Here is a 22,121-nt window from a genome sequence, read left to right as displayed (position 1 = left end):
TCCTTTCCTTCTGATATGTCAGGAAGGGGCAGTATGAATTCTGTGCGGTTTCGGGAGCTCCGCGACCTAGTTTAGCTCCTGTGAAGGTCACTCGGGTATGTTCCTGCCCTATAAATCAGCAGTAGTGAGACACACAGGCTTGTCAGTTGTTGGGACTGAGAAATTTAAAGATATTGGATTTAAAGATTCAGCTTTCAAAGGCACAAATGCCATTTAGTTACCTAACTACCCTAGGTGCCTAGCTGTTGTTTGTGCCTTTGAAACGACACCCTGGAGGGTAGGAAAAGATGCTATCCTGTAACAAGTCATATGGATCCTAAGCTTCTGAGGCAACCGTGTTGGGTTAGTGGTAGCACGGTGAGACGACTTACTACTGTACGAGGCAAAACTTGGGATACCAGCAATACAAGCCTGAAGTACCATTACTGATATGTAAGTGGCTCTCATATAGGTTAAATATCCTTAAATTTCCATGTTGTCCCTTCTTCTTTGTCTCCTAAAGTTGCTTTCTTTCCTGTTCGTTAATCATAGTACTGTATGTCAGTGGGACAGACTCTTCTAATGATGGGCTCTACAAATTATAAGAATCAGTGCAGTACAGGGTTTGTTTCCGAGGGATAAACTTGGCACACGTGATTGTGTTTAAAAGCGAAGGAGTGACAGTCTGCATTCCAGACTCCTGACATAAGACCTGTTCTACAGAATAGCTCCTACAATCTCCCCATGTGAGCCATATTGTGGTACTTTTTGTGTGCTCCTTCCTTCTGTCTCTTACGATTCAGGAAGCCTCCTCTCCAGGGGAAGGTTTTTAAATAAAAATGTTTGGTTTTGTAAGAAGAGTTCTTTTATCCAACATCACCAAAAAGTCCCGCATAGTGGGATTGTCCATGCTTAAATATGGGGCATGGATATGCAGGACATTGTTAATTAATATGAGAGCAACAGCTCAGGTGCTCCTGGAGTAATTGACAGTGTTCTATCTGGGGAGCATCTGGTGTCCTTCCAATCTTCTAAAAACACCAAGTTTTTAAAAAATCAGGGTTTATTTTAGTAGAACAGTTCAGAGTTTTGCGCTTTTAAGTTATTATTTACTGTATATATTGTAGTGCAGCCCCATTGTGCAAGGCACTGTAAAGACATAAAACAAAGTGATGGCCCCTCCACACTTAGTGAAAATATTACTGGTAGTTCTGTTTTACAAGTAAGAATAATATTCTCATATTTATGAAGTGGTTGCCAGTACACCTTTTCGTTTTCTGATTTATTTTCAACAGCTTAAATAAGAATAATTGAAATATCAAGGCATGAGCTTTCTTGAAAACTTTTGGTTAAGTTTATTATAAGGGCTACCAGTATTACTTATTGCTTAAAAGTCCACTGTTTAGTTCTTTAAAATTTAAGTTTATTTTACTTAAAAATATATATTTGCATAGTCTAATCACATTAAACATTTTTTCATGAATTTTTGTTTTGAATTTAAGTATTCTCCTCCAGTGTTCCACCAAAGTACTGTAACTGTAGGTAAGTCTACACTGCACATGCCTTTTGGTGGTGTCTAGAATATATACACTACTTGCCCTCCTAGTGCGGGTATTAATAGCAGTGTAGATGGTGAGGCACTGCTTAGGCAAATAGAGTACAGGCATGACTGAACGCTGTGGGACGTACTCAGCTGTATCCCTACATGGCTCTCTACAGCCCAAGCAGTGCCTCTCTATTTATGGGGCTATTTTTGGTGATGTCGTGTCCCGCTACCTCCCCACTGCTGGAGCCCTTTTCTGCTGCAGGAAGCTGCCAGAGACTTTCCACCACAGGGAAAGGTGCATGGAGTGAGGGAGCTGCTGGAGGCTTTCTTCACAGCCTCCCCTCTGCCAGAACCTTTCATCGATGCATGTAACTACACACCTCAGTGTGTACACAGTCTGCTTTTCACTGTGGCATGTAACTGCACATATCCTACAGGCCGCTGTAAGTGGTGTGCAGTGTAGAGGTAATCTTTCTATTAGTTCATGAGAATTTGAAAGTGAAAATGACTAAAAAAACAAAAATGAAACTGACGACAATAGATCCTGCTTTATTTGAGCCTCCCATCTTACAATCCCTATTGCCAGAAAACAGTTTATGCCCCCAATATACATTGTGGCGGTTCAATGATGAGACAGAACACAGCTTTTAGCAAGCAAGCAGGCTGGTCTCTGCTAACGGGCTTCTCCTGTCAGCTTTTCACCTTCCCCTTTATTCTCTCTCTCTCCCCCCGCGCATTACATTCTCCAACAGATAAAAGGAATACACTGGCTTTGTTTAACATTCTTATTTACCAATTTCTGTCTACCGCATTCCTTGCTCTCGGGCCTTGAGCCCAGTCCTGAGAGGCTTCCCACGATTCATATCATCTTGGCGAGATTCCAAGGTTGATGCCCTTGGATGGAGCAGTGTGTGCACTACTCCTACACAACACTCCGGGTGTGCCCTGAATGTTGCCAAGCGCATAAACCTTTATGAATCCTACATCCCCTCCTTTTTTGTTTATTTGTGCTCGGCCATCTCATGGTAGCCATCAATTTGCATTTGCAAGCCAATTAACTCCCGGACAGACAAGGTCATAACTCGTGGAGCCTGCCAGGGCGGGTCTCGACAAAGCCTTAACAAAAAGGAATACATTGTACACAGCAGCAGCAAAAAATAAGCTTAAGAAGGTAAAGTGTGATTGGCCTGGCCCCGATTAGCCATGCTAGAGTACTGGGAAGAGAGGTTCGAGTAAGCGGCGAGCATCATCTCATTCCCAATTTCCTCAGGGTGATGACATACTGAAATAAGGCATGTACCTAACAATTCTTCAGCTGCTACAAAATCAAATAAACAAAAGTGGGTAACATTTGCTATTGAAGCCAATCTTTCCCATAGGTTATATGTCATTCGGGCCTGTAACGGAGAAAGCGCTCCCGAATCAACCCCTCCAGGAAATAGCAGGCACAAAAGGCATACAATCAGTACAGAATTAGCAGTAATTTGGGCGAGAATTGCCACAAACAAAGTCTCAAGAGTCTCTGGCTGTTGGTTTGCTGCCAGTCTTCGTTGAGCCGCGGCGACCAATGCTTTTACTGCTCCCCATGTCACGGGCTGGCTTGGGACGCTACGCCTCTTCTGTTTCCGTCCCGCCGTTGTCGACCCGGGAGGCACCGCGGTCTCCTCCAAGGTCAGCTGAAAATCCGGTATGGGGTTCGACAGCCCTGGTGCCACGCCATGCTGTTTCAGTGCCGGTCACACACACCAGGCCGGAGCCCACAACGGTCCTGCAGGGAGAAACACAGCAGCATATCCCCGACCCCAAGTGATTAAAGGCACTGGGCCCAACCATTGCGGATCGGGCAGCTGATGGTAATAGACACGCGGTCTTTCCATTTGTGAAAATGCCGATCCGCTGGGGTCTGCTGATCTGCGTTCAGCGTTAAATTATTTAAAGTAAACAAAAGGATATGCAATTGTTGCTGAATGTCTCCTAAGATTCGGAGACGCAGCTCCCCTTGTTTTAATTATTTGTCGAGCAAGATTTTTAGCATGCGATTTGCACGTTCAACAATAGCTTGGCCTGTGGAATTATAAGGGATCCCGTGTTTGAGACGGATGTCCCATTGGGCACAAAAGATAAAAAGTGCTGTGGAGCAATAGGCTGGGGCATTATCCATTTTTATCTGGCTCGGGTGACCCATAACAGCAAAACAGGCTAGCAAATGGTGAATAACTTTGGGAGTGGCTTCCCCACGCTGTGGGGTCGCCCAAAGGAATCCCAAATAGGTATCAATGAAAACATGTAAAAACGAATAGGGGTGGAATTGTGGCACGTGAGTGACGTCCATTTGCCACAGCTAATTCGCTGCGGTACCTCTAGGGTTAACGGCATAAAAAAGGTAGGGGCAGCAGCGGCACAGTGGGGGCAGGAACGAACAATAGAACGTGCATGATCAGCAGGAATATGAAACTGCCGGGCCAAAACAGAGGCAGACTGATGGAAAAAGGCATGGCTTTCAATGGGGTCAGAAAAGAGGGAATTTACCTGACCACGTAACGCGCGATCAGCGCGTGCATTGCCCTCAGTGAGTGACCCAGGCAGAGGGGTATGACTGCGAATGTGAGCAACAAAATAAGGGAAATTACGAGTGGTGATGAAATACTGTAAGGACAAAAACAGGCCAAGAAGGTCCGCATCGACCTGAGGGGTAATGAGGGCAAGGGGTAAATGATCAATTACCTGATAAACATAATGCGTGTCCATGATCAAATTAAAGGGACAATCAGCAAAAAATTGAAAGGCCAAAATAACAGCAGCTAATTCCAAGGACTAGTAAAGCTCTCCAAGCGCTGTGCATGCAAATATTGTTGTACAAGTGAATGAAGCGCTTTCAGCTTTTCTAGAGGGAGGGGCCACTGGTCAATCCATATGGGCTCTAAGGATTGCCATACCAATGGTAATGCGGATGGCAAGGTGGGTGAGGGAGGATTTTGGGCCATTATATATTAATATCGAGGGTGGTGTCCAGCTTTGTAAGTAAATCATGGCCCCAAATATTGAGGTGGACAGGGAGTACAAAAGGGCGGATTGTAGCAAGGGCACAGCCTCCTGGTTTAGAGACCGTGACCCAAGACAAACTTTGGCGCCCGGGTTTGCTACCCACGATCCCCCACAACTCTTTAGAAGGAACTGTTGGCCAACCGACCGGCCACTCCGGATCACGAATCACCGTAACATCAGCTCCAGTGTCCACCAACCCTGTAAAAGGAACATTATTTAAGAGAAGTGTTAACTGAGGTTTTGAGGGGCGGACCGACATTGTCAGAGCAACAAGTGGAGAGGACGTATTGTGAGACGGCGACTGAGACAGCGTCGATCCAAAGCCGCCTCCGCCCCGGGCTCGATCCTCTGCGGCTGGCACCTGATAGGGGACTAAAATCAATTGTGCAATTGACCGTCCACGTGGGAGCGACTGCGGAAGATGGGTCCATACCTGAACCTTAATAACGCCGGTGTAATCAGCGTCAATGACTCCTGGGATGACAAAAAAACCCTGTTTCCCAGCGTGTGAGCGAGGGAGAACCAGACCCACAAATCCGGCAGGGAGAGGTCCCGTCACCTGTGTAGGTATGGCGCAAACCTCCCCTGGCAACTGAAAATCAGCATCCTCCTGCATAATCAAATCAAGCCCTGCAATTCCGGCAGTCGCCGCACTCATGGAATCTATGGATTGTAAGGCAGAGGAACAGTTGTCTGAGTGGGAAACACCCCCGTTTGGCCCTGGGTTCGGGGGGGACCCGTTGTGCGGTTTCCCGACCCGCTACAACACTGATTAGCCCAGTGATAGCCCTTCCGACACTTGGGGCACTTCTTTGAGGGGCGGGCGGGCGCCGTCGATGAGCGGCACTCCCGCTGAAAGTGACCCTCCTTACCACAGCGGTAACAATGCTTCCCCTCCTTCCCGGTTTTTCGCAGGGCGGCAGCCAGAACTCCAGCCTTATGTGCTTGGGTTCCGATGTTTTGGCACGCCCGCAGCATGTCCGACAGCTCTAGAATTCCAGAGGCTTGTGCAGCCTGGAGAGCACGGCGGCAATCCTCGTTCGCATTTTCAACCGCCATTTTTAACAGGATCTTCTGAGCTGCCGCAGGGTTATCCACCTGTCGGAGGATAGCCTCCTGCAATCTGTTGGTAAAATCCATAAAGGACTCTGATGCACCCTGACGGATACTGGCAAAGCTTTTAGTAGGCCTGCCCGAATCCGGGACCTTCCGGAAAGCATGCTGGGCGCAGGCGGAAATAATGGGGAAGACGGCCTGAGGGAGTTGAGACTGCAGCTGCACGGTAGCAAACTGGCCCTCCCCTGCCAAGTGCTCATAAATGATACCTTGCTCTCTATATACCTGGGCTTGGCGTTCCGCCATCTGCCGATACTCACTAAGCCAAATAACATACTGACTGGGTGTCAGCATCATGCGCAACAGCGCCTTCCAGTCTTCAGGGATCAGGGAGTACCCACTACCTAGCCCTTCAATGAGACCACGCACATACGTGCTAGTCAGGCCGAACTCGCGAATCGCTTTCTTTACCTCTCTGATCACCGAGTAAGGCAAACTGACCCAGTCTGCAACCTGGTTGCCCTGGCCATCATCCTGCCAGGTCACAGGACAAACTGAGACCAGATCAGCCAGCTCCTCTGCTGTAAGATCTGAGCGAGTCTTCGCTGCGTGAACCATTTGTTGCACCAGCGAAAGCCTCTGAGCAGACGCAGACGACCCCCCGGGGGGCCCCGGAACATGGGGCCCCACGGGCGGAGGGCGATCACACACCGGCTCCGGTGGGGAAGGCCAGGGAGGCGGTGGTAATAGAGGCACTGGGGGCGAAGCAGGGGGAGGGATGGTTGCAGGAGCGGACGGGGGTGGCGGGATCGGCAGCCCCTCTGTTGGCGCGGGAGAGGGTCTTTCTGAGGTGACACACCGTGTTGCATCGGTAGGAGGGGGGGTGGCTGCAGGAGCGGACGGGCGTGGCGAGATCACCAGCCTCGCGAGGGAGGGCCTGTCCGGGGCGACACGCTGTATCGCGTCGCGGCAGAGGTGCCAGGCATGTAAAGCCTGCACGGACGCCCGAGGCTCTTTGTGCAATGTCTGGCCCAACCGCTCCCAGTCCGCTAGCTTAAGGGTTCCGGCTTCAGGGTACCACGGGCATTGGGCACTCACCTCCTGTAGCAGGAGAGTGAGTTCTCGAGTGGGGCAGTCATGCTGAGCCTTACGCAGCAAATACTGTAGCTCATTGCGGTGTTGCACTTGCAAAGCAGAGAGGGAGCTTCCCATACTTACCACAACGAAAAATACTCACCGGGATCCACGAAGCGGATGAGTGACGCGTCTGAAACCCTTGCCGGGCGAGGTGAGTGCTGAGGGCCCCACGTTTGGGCGCCAGTTGTGGCGGTTCAATGATGAGACAGAACACAGCTTTTAGCAAGCAAGCAGGCTGGTCTCTGCTAACGGGCTTCTCCTGTCAGCTTTTCACCTTCCCCTTTATTCTCTCTCTCTCCCCCCGCGCATTACATTCTCCAACAGATAAAAGGAATACACTGGCTTTGTTTAACATTCTTATTTACCAATTTCTGTCTACCGCATTTCTTGCTCTCGGGCCTTGAGCCCAGTCCTGAGAGGCTTCCCACGATTCATATCATCTTGGCGAGATTCCAAGGTTGATGCCCTTGGATGGAGCAGTGTGTGCACTACTCCTACACAACACTCCGGGTGTGCCCTGAATGTTGCCAAGCGCATAAACCTTTATGAATCCTACAATACATCATTTGCATTGAAATATCATCTGTTTATCTGAATGAATTTCTGTGTCCTCCATTCTATTTGTGTACATTCTTTCATCCAGCTGTTGCAAAATTGTTATGAAAATGTAGTAAGCCAGACACAAAATCTACTCATCCACCTTTACCATGTGACTGAGGATAATGGGCGGGGGAATGACTCCTCTCGGATGAGCAGAATTTTTGCAAGGCTCCTGTAATCTTTTCAGTGACCAAGATGAGTAATATGCAAAATGTAAACAGGCAGCAGAAATGGTGAACAAGTAATCTGAAGTGGTGTGAGTAATACAACACATTATACTTTTATAAGTACTATTTTTAAAGTGCAGATCACCTGAAAGAATGCAGAAGAGAACCAGACCTTTAAAGTGTCTTTTTTTTGTATATAAAATAAGAGGGTTATGAATTGGTATGAATATTTGTAATCATTTCCGATTGCCAAAGCCTTTGCAGACAGCAATCTTCTCTGCAGCAGAGCTTCCCAAACTGTGCCCATTTAGCTTGTACAAATCACTGACAATGTTAGAGAAACTCCACTGAATGTGTTGAGCCCAAAATATCTGGTACCCCACTGAAGTAAGGGATCCCCATATATTTGTGTGTGGGTATCCTCTTCCTGTCTAATGTCCTTTCTATCCCTGCTGTGCTGACAATGTTTTTGACAGCATAAAGGCCTTACACTTTGTTTGTGGGATTCTTGTCTTACAAAAGTGAGACACTGATGACATTGGTATCATTTAAGTCAAGCTATCTAACTGATGTATTGCATAACAAGATTTCAAGGTTGTTTTTCTTTTTTAATCTTTCATGTAAATGGTATGTAGAAACTAATATGTCTTAATCATCAGCTCTGTGTCTTATTTCAACATTCCATACAAGGCCACAATGTCATATAGCATTAGGTGGCATAATTTTCCATATATGGAAAGTAGAACATGTTGACAATTATATCACATGGAGGGTTCATGCACCTATATTAATTAGCATACCAAAAAGTAGCACCGTATTAGTCTCTGCAGTGAAGCTAAGTGGTGCTAAACTTTTTAACATTGGGGAAATTTCAGATTTGCTGCATGTTCATAGGTTTCAGAGTAGCAGCTGTGTTAGTCTGTATTTGCAAAAAGAAAAGGAGTACTTGTTAGAGTACTAACCAATTTATTTGAGCATAAGCTTTCGTGAGCTACAGCTCACTTGTGTTGCATCTCAACTACTGATGTTCAAAGTGTATATTTAAAAAGAGAGAGCTGCCATTGAGTGATTTAATAATTGCCAATGGATCATTCCAATCAGATGAGTTTTAATCCTGTGTTCAGTGCTTCTACAGCATTCTTGTTCTTCTGTAGAGAAGAAGCTGCTTATCTTGTTGAATACTAATAGATTATTTTATATATTTTTTTCAGTATGGACATTAATACACTGGGGAATAGGATGGTGGGCCTTTTTTCATTGTGGTATAAATCAAATTTGAACTTGGTACACCAATTTTTTTTTTTTAATTAAAATAGTTCAGGCTTTAAATGGGTGTGGTGGTTTGTTTTTTGCTTGAGAAGTTCTGATCACTCCAATCTGAAGTGTTCTATCTGTACAAAAGATGTGGCATGAAAACTAGCAGTGCAATCATTCCCATTCTGCCTACTAATATGCTTCAACCTTGTTCTGGAAGGATCACATCTGAGTTTGAGAGGGGGATGTTTTATTCTTCGTGTTAATTCACTTGTACTTGGGACTGCCACCAAGAATAGTAAATGTGGAGGTGACTTCTGGTATAGCTGTTGACCATCAGGATGAACCGGACAGAAACCAGTGTATTTTACAATCATTAGATTGTAATGACTGTTGAGTTTTGGCTGAGTTTGAGCCAGTAACCTAACAGTAAAAGACCATATCTTATTAACAATCCCCTGAGCCATCTAGATTCCCTTGCATTCAGAAGGACATGTGTTTTTGTATCTCTGTTAGTTGATGGGTTTGTGTAAACAGGAGACACAGGATACTATATAACTTCCCTTTCCAAATGGTTTCAGGGTGTGGAGGAAAAAGATTGTTACTCAGACGTACCAAGTCTCCTTAAATTAGTTAAAGTTCATACCTGCAATAATACTTGTCAAAAAGAGTGGTGCCGCCTCCTTAAGAGCTTTTTGAGACTTATGTGTTGTGATATGAATCTTTCTCCTAGGGAGTATGTTGTTTTCCTGATCTTTCATACACACAATATATCATGGAGCTCATCTGGCCATTCAGATTTCAAACTGATCAACCAGTTTACATCTTACATTAATGAATGTTTCATTTTGTAAACATCTACTAGAGATGAGAATAAATATTCCAATATTTACAAACATGAACGATTTAGAGAGAAATTAAGTTCATGGGCCAATCTTAATCCCATTTATAAGATTGCACATATTGTCTAGTTAAAACTACACATATCCATTTTTCTTTTTACTTCTTATCCACCATGGGTAATACTGCATTGACTTAAATTTTGAGGGAGATTTTTAGTGCATTGAGCTGACTCTTTGATTTGTGTGTGTGTGTGTGTGTGTGTGTGTGTGTGTGTTAAGTATGCAAAGCAACCATTGTGACTGTGATCTTTCTGTCACTGGTTCTGTTCATTGCACTAAACTTGAAACATCTGGCATTACATCCTGTGTATATTTTAAAGGGTCAAATACACTTGTTATCTCACTAGCATTTATACATCATCCCTCTATATTACTGTCTTCTCGAAAGGTTGCTTGATGTAAATAGACAATACATGCAGTATTAGATATGGTTTTAGAAGTGTAATTGACTAATATTGTCCTCTTTGTTTTATAATTCTAACTGCCACTATTCTGCATTGCTTCCAATGATTTGCAGGAACCAAATGAGCCGCTGAAATATTCCATTAAAGCGAAACAATTATTTTGTTCCCCATAGGAAATGGACCACACACAAAATCTCAGTCTCAGCTGATAATACCTACACACATCTGGAAGAATCCCCCCACCTTCAGAGTTCCCACACCCACTTGTAGCTATTGCTTTTCCTTTCAAAAGCTGTGCTGTGGCAATAAGCTTAGTGCTACAGAAGCTATATGGAAACTTCCCTTGTAGAACAAGATTACCATACTGTCTGAGAAATAAAAACTTGGTTTAGTGGCCTGGAACATGGGATTTGGAGACAAGAACTCATGTTCTAATCCTGGCACTGACACAAACTCTTTGTATAATCCTAAGTACATATTAATTTTTCCTTTTCACTTATGTACCTCACGAGACAGTTCGTTAATGTTTGTACAGTGTTTTGAACATGGAAAGCACTCTAAAGTGCTAAATTGTTAGGGAAAGATTTAAGGCTGTGTGGACTTAATCTGTGCTAGCACTCACATTTTATAACTGCCACTGAGAGCAAATCACAATGCTTTCTATACAGCAGTGGTTCTCAAATCCCCCCTTCTGCCCCCCCCCCACTGACCACTTGAAAATTGCTGAGGGTCCCAGCGAACCACTTAATGATCTTTCCAAATGTTGTTTGTACCGTTAGCTAACTATTGTGAAGCGCTTTGGATAAAAGCACTATATAAAAATAACGTAATAATAAATGTGATTTTGTTCTATAAATAAAAGCAAACAACTCACATTTCAATATCCGTAGTCTTCCCTTTCTGATACAATGGATGTGCCCTCTTTTTCTCCTGCCATGGCAGCCCCCAAGCTGGGGCTGGGAAGCAAGGGGAGGGTCTCTCCCCTGCCATAGCAGCCACAGAGCTGAGGCTGGGGAGGAGGGCTATCTTTTCCCGGCAGCCGCAGCCCTGGAGCTGGGAAAAGTCGCCTCTTTCTGTGGCCACCGCAGTCCTGCACATCCCAAATTCCCCGTACCCCCTCTTCTAACCCCACTGCCCCCTACCACCCTATTTCCCCCAAGGCCACCACCTCACTTTACATGTGAGCCTGCGCAGCTCCACTAATGAGGTGGGTGGCCCTTCATTCTCTTGTGTGCAGCCGCCCAGGCATGCAACTTAGAGGGAACTATCTGCAAACCACCTAAATGGAGCTCGCAGACCACTGGTGGCCCATGGACCACAGTTTGGTACTCTGCTATACAGTACCTTATTGTGAGTGTGCCTCCCAAACCACAGAACTTCTCCCTTTGTAAATGTGCTATGCTCTTTTAATTATAAAAGTTACTTAGTGCTTGTAAAATAAACTGTATAAAACAAAGCCTGTTTTACATATGCATGATGGAAGATGAGCTGAGTAAGTCCGAGGAAAGAATGGGGGTACATGTGAGGTAGTCTGCCATCTCTTCTGTCCATTAATGTAACTCCTGTTCATTTTAATGCATATTACATACACATTTGAGGAAAGAAACTGATGCAGGGGACATACAGGTAGTAGCACCGATGGCTGTAATTTAACATTCTGCAAACATCTGTGAGTCAGAGCAAGTAAGGGAAAGTGGGCATCAAATTAGGACCCCACACTTAAGCCCCAGTCCTGCAAAGATTTAAGTACAACCTGTATATGTTGTGAGTAATTCCATTGACGTTAATATGACTACTCACAGTGCATAAAGTTAATCATAAATGTGTACATCTTTGTGGGACGAGGGCTTTAGTGGGCTAAGAGAGTGAAGTGCTGATTAAACCCACTAGGCATGGAAGATCCTCTATAACTGTTATACATTGTATTTTCGTTTTCATGCAAAAGACCTGGGTCTGTGCCTTTGTCTCTGAGCCATGATTTCCCCCTGAAATTTACCATGTAAAAAAATTGTCCTAATATTTAAAAAAAAAAGACCATTTAGAACAGCCTTTTATGGTTGTTCATTACATTTGACAAAATATTTTTCGCTCAAATTTGCTGTCAATTTCTAGTATGCATCTGGTTGTTTCAATGATATTATTTGCCCTACTAGCTTTGGGATATATTTTTGGTCATAATATGCCTTTTTTACTTTAGTTCTGACCATATGTCCTGTACCTCTGTCTTTGCAGCTTCCAACTACAGTTTCATTCTGAGCATTAGTGAAGAGGAAGCCAGGCTGAAGGCTTTGGACAAGTACCTCAGCACTCGTAGTTATATCCAGGGGTTCACATTTTCACATGCAGATGTGGAGGTATTCAGACAGTTTTCGAGGCCACCTATGGACCAGCATTTCCATGTTGTTCGGTGGTACAGGCATATAGAAGCAATCTATGGTGGCAGCAATGAAAAAATTGAACCTTGTAAACTTCTGACAAGTGAGTAGTGACATGGAATTGGTGGGCAAGTTACAGATTAGTAGACAGTTTGTTTGTTTGTTTGTTTGTTTTGATTGCAGAGAACCTCAGCAATTGCCCACCCATCCTATCGGTGATTTTACACAATATTAAATTTCACAATATCAAAACAATATTTAAATCCCATATAACAGACTGCAGACACTCTAATAATCAAACCAGCAGCAAGCATAAATATAAACCCTTCAATATCCCCTCATCCTCAAATGGCCAAGGAAGAAAAGGATGGCCTTTGGAGATTGTCCAGAAGTATGACAAATCTGGGCTCTGGCAGACTAAGGGGGAAAGTAAATTCCAGAGTTAGAATCATAGGACTGGAAGGGACCTCTAGAGGTCATCTAGTCCAGTCCCCTGCACTCATGGCAGGACTAAGTATTCTCTAGACCATCCCTGACAGGTGTTTGGAGATTTTTAAGAGCAGGTTAGACAATGATCTTTTTGGGTTCAGAAGTTAAGCTGACTGGTCTGCAATTCCCCGGGTTGTCCTTATTTCCCTTTTTATAGATTGGCACTATATTTGCCCTTTCCCAGTCTTCTGGAATCTCTCCAGTCTTCCAAGACTTTTCAAAGATATTCGCTAATGGCTTAGATATCTCCTCAGTCAGCTCCTTGAGTATTCTAGGATGCGTTTCATCAGACCCTGGTGATTTAAAGACATCTAACTTGTCAAAGTAATTTTTAACTTGTTCTTTTCCTATTTTAGCCTCTAATCCTAACTCATTTTCACTGGCATTCACTATGTTAGACATCCAATCACCACCAACCTTCTTGGTGAAAACCGAAACAAAGAAGTCATTAAGCACTTCTACATTTTCTGTTGTTGTTTTTCCCCCTCATTGAGTAGCAGGCCTACCCTGTCCTTGGTCTTCCTCTTACTTCTAATGTATTTGTAGAATGTTTTCTTGTTATCCTTTATGCCTCTAGCTAGTTGAGAGCACCTTGCTAACAGTTTCCCCCACCTTAATACCATGGAAGTTAGGTGTCTCTGCAGATCACAACTGTGGAAGAGGTGGTTCCTTGGGTAACGCGATCCCATAGAGTTTAGGAGTTAAAAGGGGAAACAAGCATCTTGAACTCCACCTGGAAACCCACAGCCAATTAGTACAGTTCCAGTGACATTACATTATGTGCTTCTGATATGAGGCTTCGTTTAAACAGATGCTATGTTCATTCTGCAATAGCTGAAGTTTCCAGATGTTCTCAAGGTGTAACTCCATGTAGAAAGTATTACAGTAACTTAGTTTCAAGGTGGCAAAATCATGGATAACTGTGCCAAGGTCGATGGTAGGATAAATGTGGCTGTTTCTATCAGATGAACAGAAAGCTGGGTGCCATTAGTATATTGAAGATATCATAGCACTTGGCTCCTTTATGAAATCTCTTAGTAACCTTCACATAAATAAGAGAGGGAACAGAATGGAACCCATCACACCTCATGTGACAGGGCTCTTGGAGCTCACAATTGCTATCACTACCCTCTGAGTCCTTCCAAATTAAAAGGAGTAAAAACACTGCAGAGTGACTCCATCTATTCCTGCTCGGTGATCGGAGATGTGTCACTAGCAGTGTAACACACACTGCAGATTACATCATTAGCAAATTACCACAAAGTTCTACACTGGGGTGTAGCTAGTAATGTGGCATAATTGATGGATTCAGAGGTATTTGAAATAGTGAAGCTATTTCCTTATTTGTTTTATTTGATATTTTCTCCGCTTACAGAAATCAATTATCAGTGTTTTTAATAATAATAAAAAAACTAACCATTAGGTATAAGACATTTGTCATAGATTCACAGAAGCAGTCTCTTGGAGGAGCCTCTTCAATGTGCTATCCCCCAGGGGGTCTCACTCTTCCTGAAGGGTAGGCCATACAGCCTCACCATCTCCTGAGAATGAACTGCTGGGGCTTCAGCGCTTCTGCATCACACCATAAGCCCGACTGAATAAGTCCAACTGAGAGAGACTCCAGGTTAGGGACTTGTACGCTTTTCAGGGTCTAATGCACGTCACACAGTATTTGCAGTGACACTCAAACAGTGGTTTCAAAACAGCAGGGTTTATTAGTCAACTGGATGCACAGCACTGAAAGTCTTTAGGTTAGCATTGTGATATAAAGGCTAAACCATAGTCCATTCGGGTCAGCCCAGAGCAATTCACCAGTCAAGCTGTAGTGAACTCCATTTTCAGGCTCTGTGTTTCTCTCTACTTCCTTCCTTAGTCTGTTCCCAGATGAGTGAGCTCCCAAACTTCTTCCAGAGCCCACACTTATCCTTCCCCCATCACACCTCTTAGTCCTTTGTTCTTGAGCTGCAGCTCTAAGAAACCCTCTTAGAATCATAGAATATCAGGGTTGGAAGGGACCTCAGGAGGTCATCTAGTCCAACCCCCGGCTCAGAGCAGGACCAATCCCCAACTAAATCATCCAGCCCTGCCTGGCGGACCCTTGAAGCCTGCTCGCGGCCCCTCAGTGGGCCCCAGATACCTGGTTGAGAACCACTGGTCTACACTACAGGGTTAGGTCAATGTAAGCTGCCTTGCGTCAACTTAGCTGTGGAGGCATCTTCACTTGCATTTGGCTCCTGCTGACGTAAGTGCCTCTCTATGCCAATTTAGTAACACCACCTCCCCAAGTGGCGTAGTCACAGTCGATGTAATTAGGTTGATGTAGTGTCAATTCAGACGTTGTGTTGCTTATATCGACTGTTACTGGCCTTCAGAAGCCATCCCACAATGCCCCACACTGATAATACAGTCGATACAAGAGCTCCACCAACACAAGGAACCAAGTGTGCACACACACACAAGCAATTTAATAACTGTGGTGGCTGTATGCCAGCATAAGTTAGGTTGACATAATTTTGTAGTGCAGATATGGCCTAAGAGTGTCAGAGCTAATTACGAGATTGAACAGATAATTTAACTTAAGTAATTAACACAGGATCACTCAAGGTAAAATGCTCCTTTAATACATCTGTAGTCAAAGGACAGAAAGGGGGTGTCAAGGTTCCTTCCCCACTCTGAACTCTAGGGTACAGCTGTGGGGACCTGCATGAAAACCTCCTAAGCTTACTTTTACCAGCTTAGGTTAAAACTTCCCTAAGGTACAAACTATTTTACCTTTTGCCCTTGGACTTTATCGCTGCTACCACCAAACATCTAACAGGTATATAACTGGGAAAGAGCCCGTTTGGAAACGTCTTTCCCCCCAAAATCCTCCCAATTTCCTGGGAAAGGTTTGATAAAAATCCTCACTAATTTGCATAAGTGAACACAGACCCAAACCCTTGGATCTTAAGAACAATGAAAAAGCATTCAGATTCTTAAAAGAAGAATTTTAATAGAAGAAAAAGTAAAAAGAATCACCCCCGTAAAATCAGGATGGTAAATACCTTACAGGGTAATCGGATTCAAAACATAGAGAATCCCTCTAGGCAAAACCTTAAGTTACAAAAAGACACAAAAACAGAGTCTACATCCCATTCAGTATAGCTTATTTTCTCAGCCATTTAAAGAAATCAGAATCTAACGCATATCTAGCTAGATTACTTACTAAGTTCTAAGACTCCATTCCTGTTCTGTCCCTGGCAAAAGCATCACACAGACAGAGAGAGCCTTTGTTTCTCCCCCCTCCAGCTTTTGAAAGTATCTTGTCTCCTCATTGATCATTTTGGTAAGGTGCCAGCGAGGTTATCCTAGCTTCTTAACCCTTTACAGGTGAAAGGGTTTTTCCTCTGGCCAGGAGGGATTTTAAAAGTGTTTACCCTTCCCTTTATATTTATGACGAGGGGGCTAGTAGGTTACAGATTGTGGTAACAAGCCATAAATCCAGTGTCTTTATTAAGACCATGATTTCTAGGGTCTAGCAAAGTTATGAACCACAACAGACTAGTGTCCATCCAGAGAGCGGGACAGATCAGGCTGGGACAACAAGGAAGATGAGTTTACAAATTTCTCAGACAAAACCAACACTGAATCTATTATTATTTGGTACAAGTGAAAGTTCTGTCCTAAGCAAAATAATGGGGCAATTTTACCATTTGCCTGTTTTTCACTATTTAGTCCTATGAACACTAGAAGCACAAGCAGCCAAAAATAGGAGAAATTCAATCTGAAAGAAAATAATGAATATGGCAATTCACTGCACTAGACATTTGAAAACTCCATGTTTGGGGACAGATGAGAGTTCATACAAAAAACACTTTGACCTATCCCAAGAGCACTTCTGAAGAAAGCTAAAAATACCTCCCATCCCAAGACAAGAATATGCAGAGACTCCCACAGACAGTAATGATGAAAGAGAACAAAACAAAAGATTGTCTCCTCTTTTAGCACCACCAATCTTTGGATTATTGCGGCATGCTTGTAGCACAGTACCTGCTGTGCAAACAAGAATACAGACTTATAGTTACAGTTAACACAAAGTTAGAATCTTACTGAAATGTTGCATCTTTAAAATAAGAGACTGGGAGGAAAATTAAAGGTGACTGCTGTTTAAATCTAATTGCTATAATCCACAGTTTTACGACAATAAAATTGCTCCTCAGAATGCAGAGTTCTATTTTGAGTGACTAACCGATGTTTTCACTAAGGACTTAGGACAGAAAGAATATAAATGCAGTGACAATGGCAGACTAATTAAGTTTAGTCTTTAATTAATTCACACGTCCAATTAATACTATCCACAAAGAAGACTATTACCAGGACAAAAAATCTTTTTGTTGATCACAAGGGTCAGTTCCAGGCAAAACATCTAACTCAGACATGTGCATTTTAATTCTTTATTAAGAAGTAGTAAATATCTCTATTAGAGGATTACATTTCTTCTATAAACAACAACTCAGTAACACAGTATGCAGGAACTTAGCACTGTGATCTGAGTAAGAGTGATCATCACTAGTCACTGTCTTGCTCCTAATGGGGTGAGTCACTCTGTTCAGTTTTCCGTTAAGATGGGTCATTTTTATTTAAGACTCAGCAGAAGCACAGCTGGCTAGTGAATTTTCAGTGTGTCTCTCTTAAATTGTTAAGTCCCAAAATAAAATATTTCAGCAAGAAAAAAAACTGCTTTCCACTATACACACACACACACACACACACACACAAAATTTTACTTGGACTTACATCCACATTCCATTGGCAAATATGAAATTTTAGCTAACAAGAGGAAGCCTAAAACAGCAGATCCTGCAGAACTTAAACTATCATTTACGTACATTTCTCAGGATTGCAAAGAAATCTTACTGAATGTGAACCAGCTGAAGTATAGGCTTCCTGAATCTGCAGACAGCTCCAGTGTCTCTGCTGCAGCCTATAACTTTCCCAAGCAGAAGCTAACTGAAATTGATAAGACAGATCAGTTTCACAAATTAAATCTAGAACCCCTTAGGCCAGAAGTGGGCAAACTATGATGCATGGGCCAGATCTGGCCCACCAGCCGTTTTAAGCTGGCCCTCGAGCTCCTGCTGGGGAGCGGGGTCTGGGTTGTTGGTTGCTGGGTGTCAATGTGTTGGTGATTGGGTTTTCCATGGATGTCAATCAGCGTTGGCCAATATTTGTAATAACCCTTTCAGTCTGCTTAGACAGCTAAGCAACACTCCACCTGCTCCCTGTGTCTCCTGGGCTGCCTTGAGAGCAAACGTAATCCTTTTCCCACCCCCAATGCAAAGTAAGGGGGAAACAGGTTCACATAAGAGTCATAAAAAATATTACCAAAAAATCCTATTCTGTCACAGATGTATACAGTTTTTGTTTTGACTGTGTGAGGGTCCAGTCAATTGGAGCCATTCAGTTTTTTTGCAAAGGGTTACAGAAATACAGATTTTGTATACTGTACAAGTTTATAGTAATGTAAACTGTGTTATTAACAGGGTAAATTAACATTTCTGAAAATAATGTAGCTTTTCCTTGGTAATTAAACAATTACTGTTCACGTGAGGAAATGTGAACTGGTTAATCTAGGTTATTTTGTAACCTCTTGGGAGTTTGTCATTCTTCTCTGATGCTTTCCTATGCGCCAGCTGCCCTTAAACAAATGCTTTATAGTGAGGTCCCTGCTCAAGAAGTCCTGTAATAGTTATTATATTATTCATAGTACTTAGCTCTTGTACAATGCTTTTCAATAGCTGCATGTTAACACCCAGTCTTTTTTGATCAAGGTTATTGAGAAGGTGGTGCTGCTTTAACCCCAGTAGCATCCTGTCATCATACGTGTTGTGAATGCCTACCAGTCTGGTGTCAATTGTTAGTCTGGCACAGACAGGTTTGGTTTTGTTGACTGACTCCACCTACCAACAGACACCGTGAAGGTTCCCGGGCTGATTTGTTGGCTCTGGCAGTAGTCTTTGATAGCACTAACTATAAGTCTTTGTTGATCCACCCACAGAATTTCATGGGTGGCGATAGGATAGCCCTTCCGTAGGTTTGTGCCTTTCTGTCTGAGAAATCTTACAGGGCGGTAATGAATCTGCCTTCTCCCAAGGTCTCCTTTTTAAGATATCCGTCTGGCTGCTGGTGAAGATTGTGAGATATTATGTCTTACAGTGTCCAGTAGGCAGATAATATGCAGCGCTGCAGTGCCTTTTCATAGAACTTGGATATTGCTCTTTGTATTGTCTTAGTGTCTAACAGTGCTAGGGATGTGGATGAGAACAAACTCACTTAGGCTTAACCTAGAGAAGACCAAAGTGATGGGAAGAAGCATATAGATGAATGGGCTGGAACTGTACCTTGATCTTTTATTGGAAGTGTATGTTTGAACTTTACCATTATAGTCTATATATCATTGCTCCTGGATTGTGAGCTGACAGCTTTGGCACATAGGATCTTTTTTCTTCTGTGATTAATTTGGCTGTTGCCTTCATCACAGTAATCCATGTCATTGTAACCTTTGTAAATCTAAGAATAAACATTTGTCTTCTGGTATTTGGACTCCTTTATGGATAGGCTGGTTTTGTACTTGAGGTATGCGTTAACTTACATCTCATTTACAGTAAAATACTTAGAACTAATGATACAGCTCCGTGTACAGTATACCAATATAATATTTTATCCTTGTCTGGGTCAGGGTATTAAATTAAACCTCTCTTTTCTAGTTACCCAATTGTTCAAAAGGATAGTGGGAATTATATATGAACACTTTTTGCAATTGATTATTGTGGTTCTCAGTTGCAATACACAAAGGAAGATGTTTCCAGGGAAACTGAGTGAATGATGGGCATGCTGAGAGACAAAACATGAAAGCCATTTTGACAATACAAGTTACAAACAATTGGATAATATTTTAGTTGCAGGTAAATTGCATCCCATATAAATTCTTAACAACAATACTGAAATAAATGGGGAGGGGAAACTTGTTGTATTTCTCAGTTTTCTGTCTTGCTGTTATTCTTCCAGTTTTGATGTAAGTTAATGTGTTAACTTAATATTCACACATCACATCACTGAAATACAGCCATAGGTGGTATGGAGCGTGGAGGCCAGATGCACAGCACACTGCAGCTTCTTGGAGGAGATGATACTCTGCTGCTACTTGTTTTTTAAGCACATCAGAGGTGTAATACCTAATGGAAGCATAATGGAAAAGAGAGAGTCCAGTTCTGCTCAGTGCTTATGTGCAGGTGGGCAAGGAAAAGGGAGTATATGAAGCCTTTTAATCCCTCCAGTTCCTCAGCGCAAGCAGCAGGGCACCCTTCCTGCCTTACAAATGCTGAGAGTTGTGCCCAGCTATTACCCCAGCACTCCAGCGGGCTCACATTGCATCCTCAAAGAATCATGGTCAGCTGTTTAGAGGTGTGTCCACGCCTCCTGTTTGGCACGCTGCAAGCTAGGACATATGATATGCTCCTTTTTAAAGGGGTCTTAAATATTGCCTGGCAATGCATTACAGTGCTTTGGCCTGAACCATCCTGCTATCTAAAAGCAGGATAGCTCTGTATTAGAGCTGTTCAGAAAAATTTCTACAGAATTTTTCTGCTGGGAAATTCAAGTTCATTGAAATTGAAATGATTCATGAGAACATGTCAATTTCAATTGGAGTTTTGTTGTGTTTCTACTTTTTTGTTTCATTTTCATTTTGTTTTGACTTTTATACTTATAATAATTTTATATATTTGAATATCATACTTAATATTTTGTATTTTGACATTATTGAAATGTTTCATTGTTTTCATTGTACTAGAAATTTCAAATTTTCATTCTGATTTGAAATGAAAACAGATTACTAAAAGTTGGAAATTCCCACAGTATGGAAATTCCATTTTCTGATCTGCTCTACACAATGTTAGAACTATAGCTAGTACTACACTGATCTTCATCCTCTCTCTGGCCCCTTCTTCCTCCTTGCTCCTTCCTCGAAACAGTACCCTCAGATAAGGGCTGGATTTTGTCCCATAATTTATCATACTTCTTCTTTTACCATAATGATTCTGCTACCTGCTATAAATAAATCAAAGACTAGATTGTGCCTTTTACTGAATGTGCTCCACTTAGATATGTATTTGTAGTAAATGAAGATGTTCAGAGAAGCTGTGTGTGATAAAAGGGTGAAGTTCTTTCTGAGCTATGCTGTCTGCCCTTTTCTCTTTCTCCCACTAAATATGTGTTTTTCAATACTGACTCTGGACTTTGTGGAAATTTTTCTAGGTATTACCTGAGTTTTAAGATATGCAGTCTTATTAGGGTCAATGGTTTTACAAAGATCAATTGTTACAGATCTTTTTGAAAACCTAATTACCTCAATGATTGACTAAATTTCAAAATCTTTGTACATGCTTTAATGCACACTGTATTGCAATTTTTTTCTATGTTTTAGATTTATAATTTGAAAAGGGATATAAACTGATGGCAAGCAAGAGAGTAGAAAATAAACTTGTACTAGCTTTATGGGAAGGTCTACGTAATATAATTAGTTTGGGCTGTTTTGAATGGAGCTGTTTCTGTACATCCTATAAAAACATTTTTTTCCTTTTGAAATAATTTAAGGCAGTAATGTGGAAAATCCTTTATTATAAATCCATATGTCTGTTATAATGATCTTTAGAAGTTTCTTGAGGTTGTCTTTACGTTCTTTTCTAGGTAAAGGCAAACGTACGCAGCCCCGTTGGTCTTCCCCAGAAGGAACAAAACAGTCTAAACTCTGCCTCTACAACAGCCTCACTCGCAACAAGGTGAATGAATGAAAAAAAAACTGCAGGGTTTTCTGTAGAGATGCAAATATAATTGACCAGTGACATTTTTTTAAATGGCTTTCATATCTATTCACAAGCTTCTGTGACATACTAAATAGATGTATTATTTTGCTGAATCTTATTAAATATGTGTCAAAGATACCTAGTTTAGTCAAATATGTTTGTAAACATAGAAAGTGCTATTATATTCCAAGTATAGTATATGACTGCAGCCTTCCATCACCCAAGAGCCCATAACATAATACAACATCATCTACACAAAACAGAACCAAATCAGAATTTGTCTTGTTAGGGCTTGTCTACATGAGAGAGTTTTACCAGTATTGG

The 22,121-nt window shown here is 42.5% G+C and overlaps 1 protein-coding gene across 2 annotated transcripts in view; it reads left to right on the top strand.

The window, feature by feature from the left end:
* CARS1 (cysteinyl-tRNA synthetase 1) overlaps positions 1-22,121 on the top strand; it is a 54,594-nt gene that overhangs the window by 712 nt on the left and 31,761 nt on the right. The window contains exons 2-3 of one of the 2 annotated variants that reach the window (XM_074954870.1): positions 12,323-12,568; positions 21,682-21,773. In XM_074954870.1, the coding sequence (XP_074810971.1) occupies positions 12,323-12,568; positions 21,682-21,773 (338 nt within the window). The remainder of the gene's footprint in view (positions 1-12,322; positions 12,569-21,681; positions 21,774-22,121) is intronic. The other variant, XM_074954871.1, reaches the window with a different exon arrangement.

Source organism: Natator depressus, chromosome 6 (genome assembly GCF_965152275.1).
Source record: "Natator depressus isolate rNatDep1 chromosome 6, rNatDep2.hap1, whole genome shotgun sequence".
Classification (NCBI taxonomy): Eukaryota; Metazoa; Chordata; order Testudines; family Cheloniidae; genus Natator; species Natator depressus.
The sequence above is the reverse complement of the archived record's forward strand: the minus strand, read 5'-3'. Positions and strand labels throughout refer to the sequence as shown.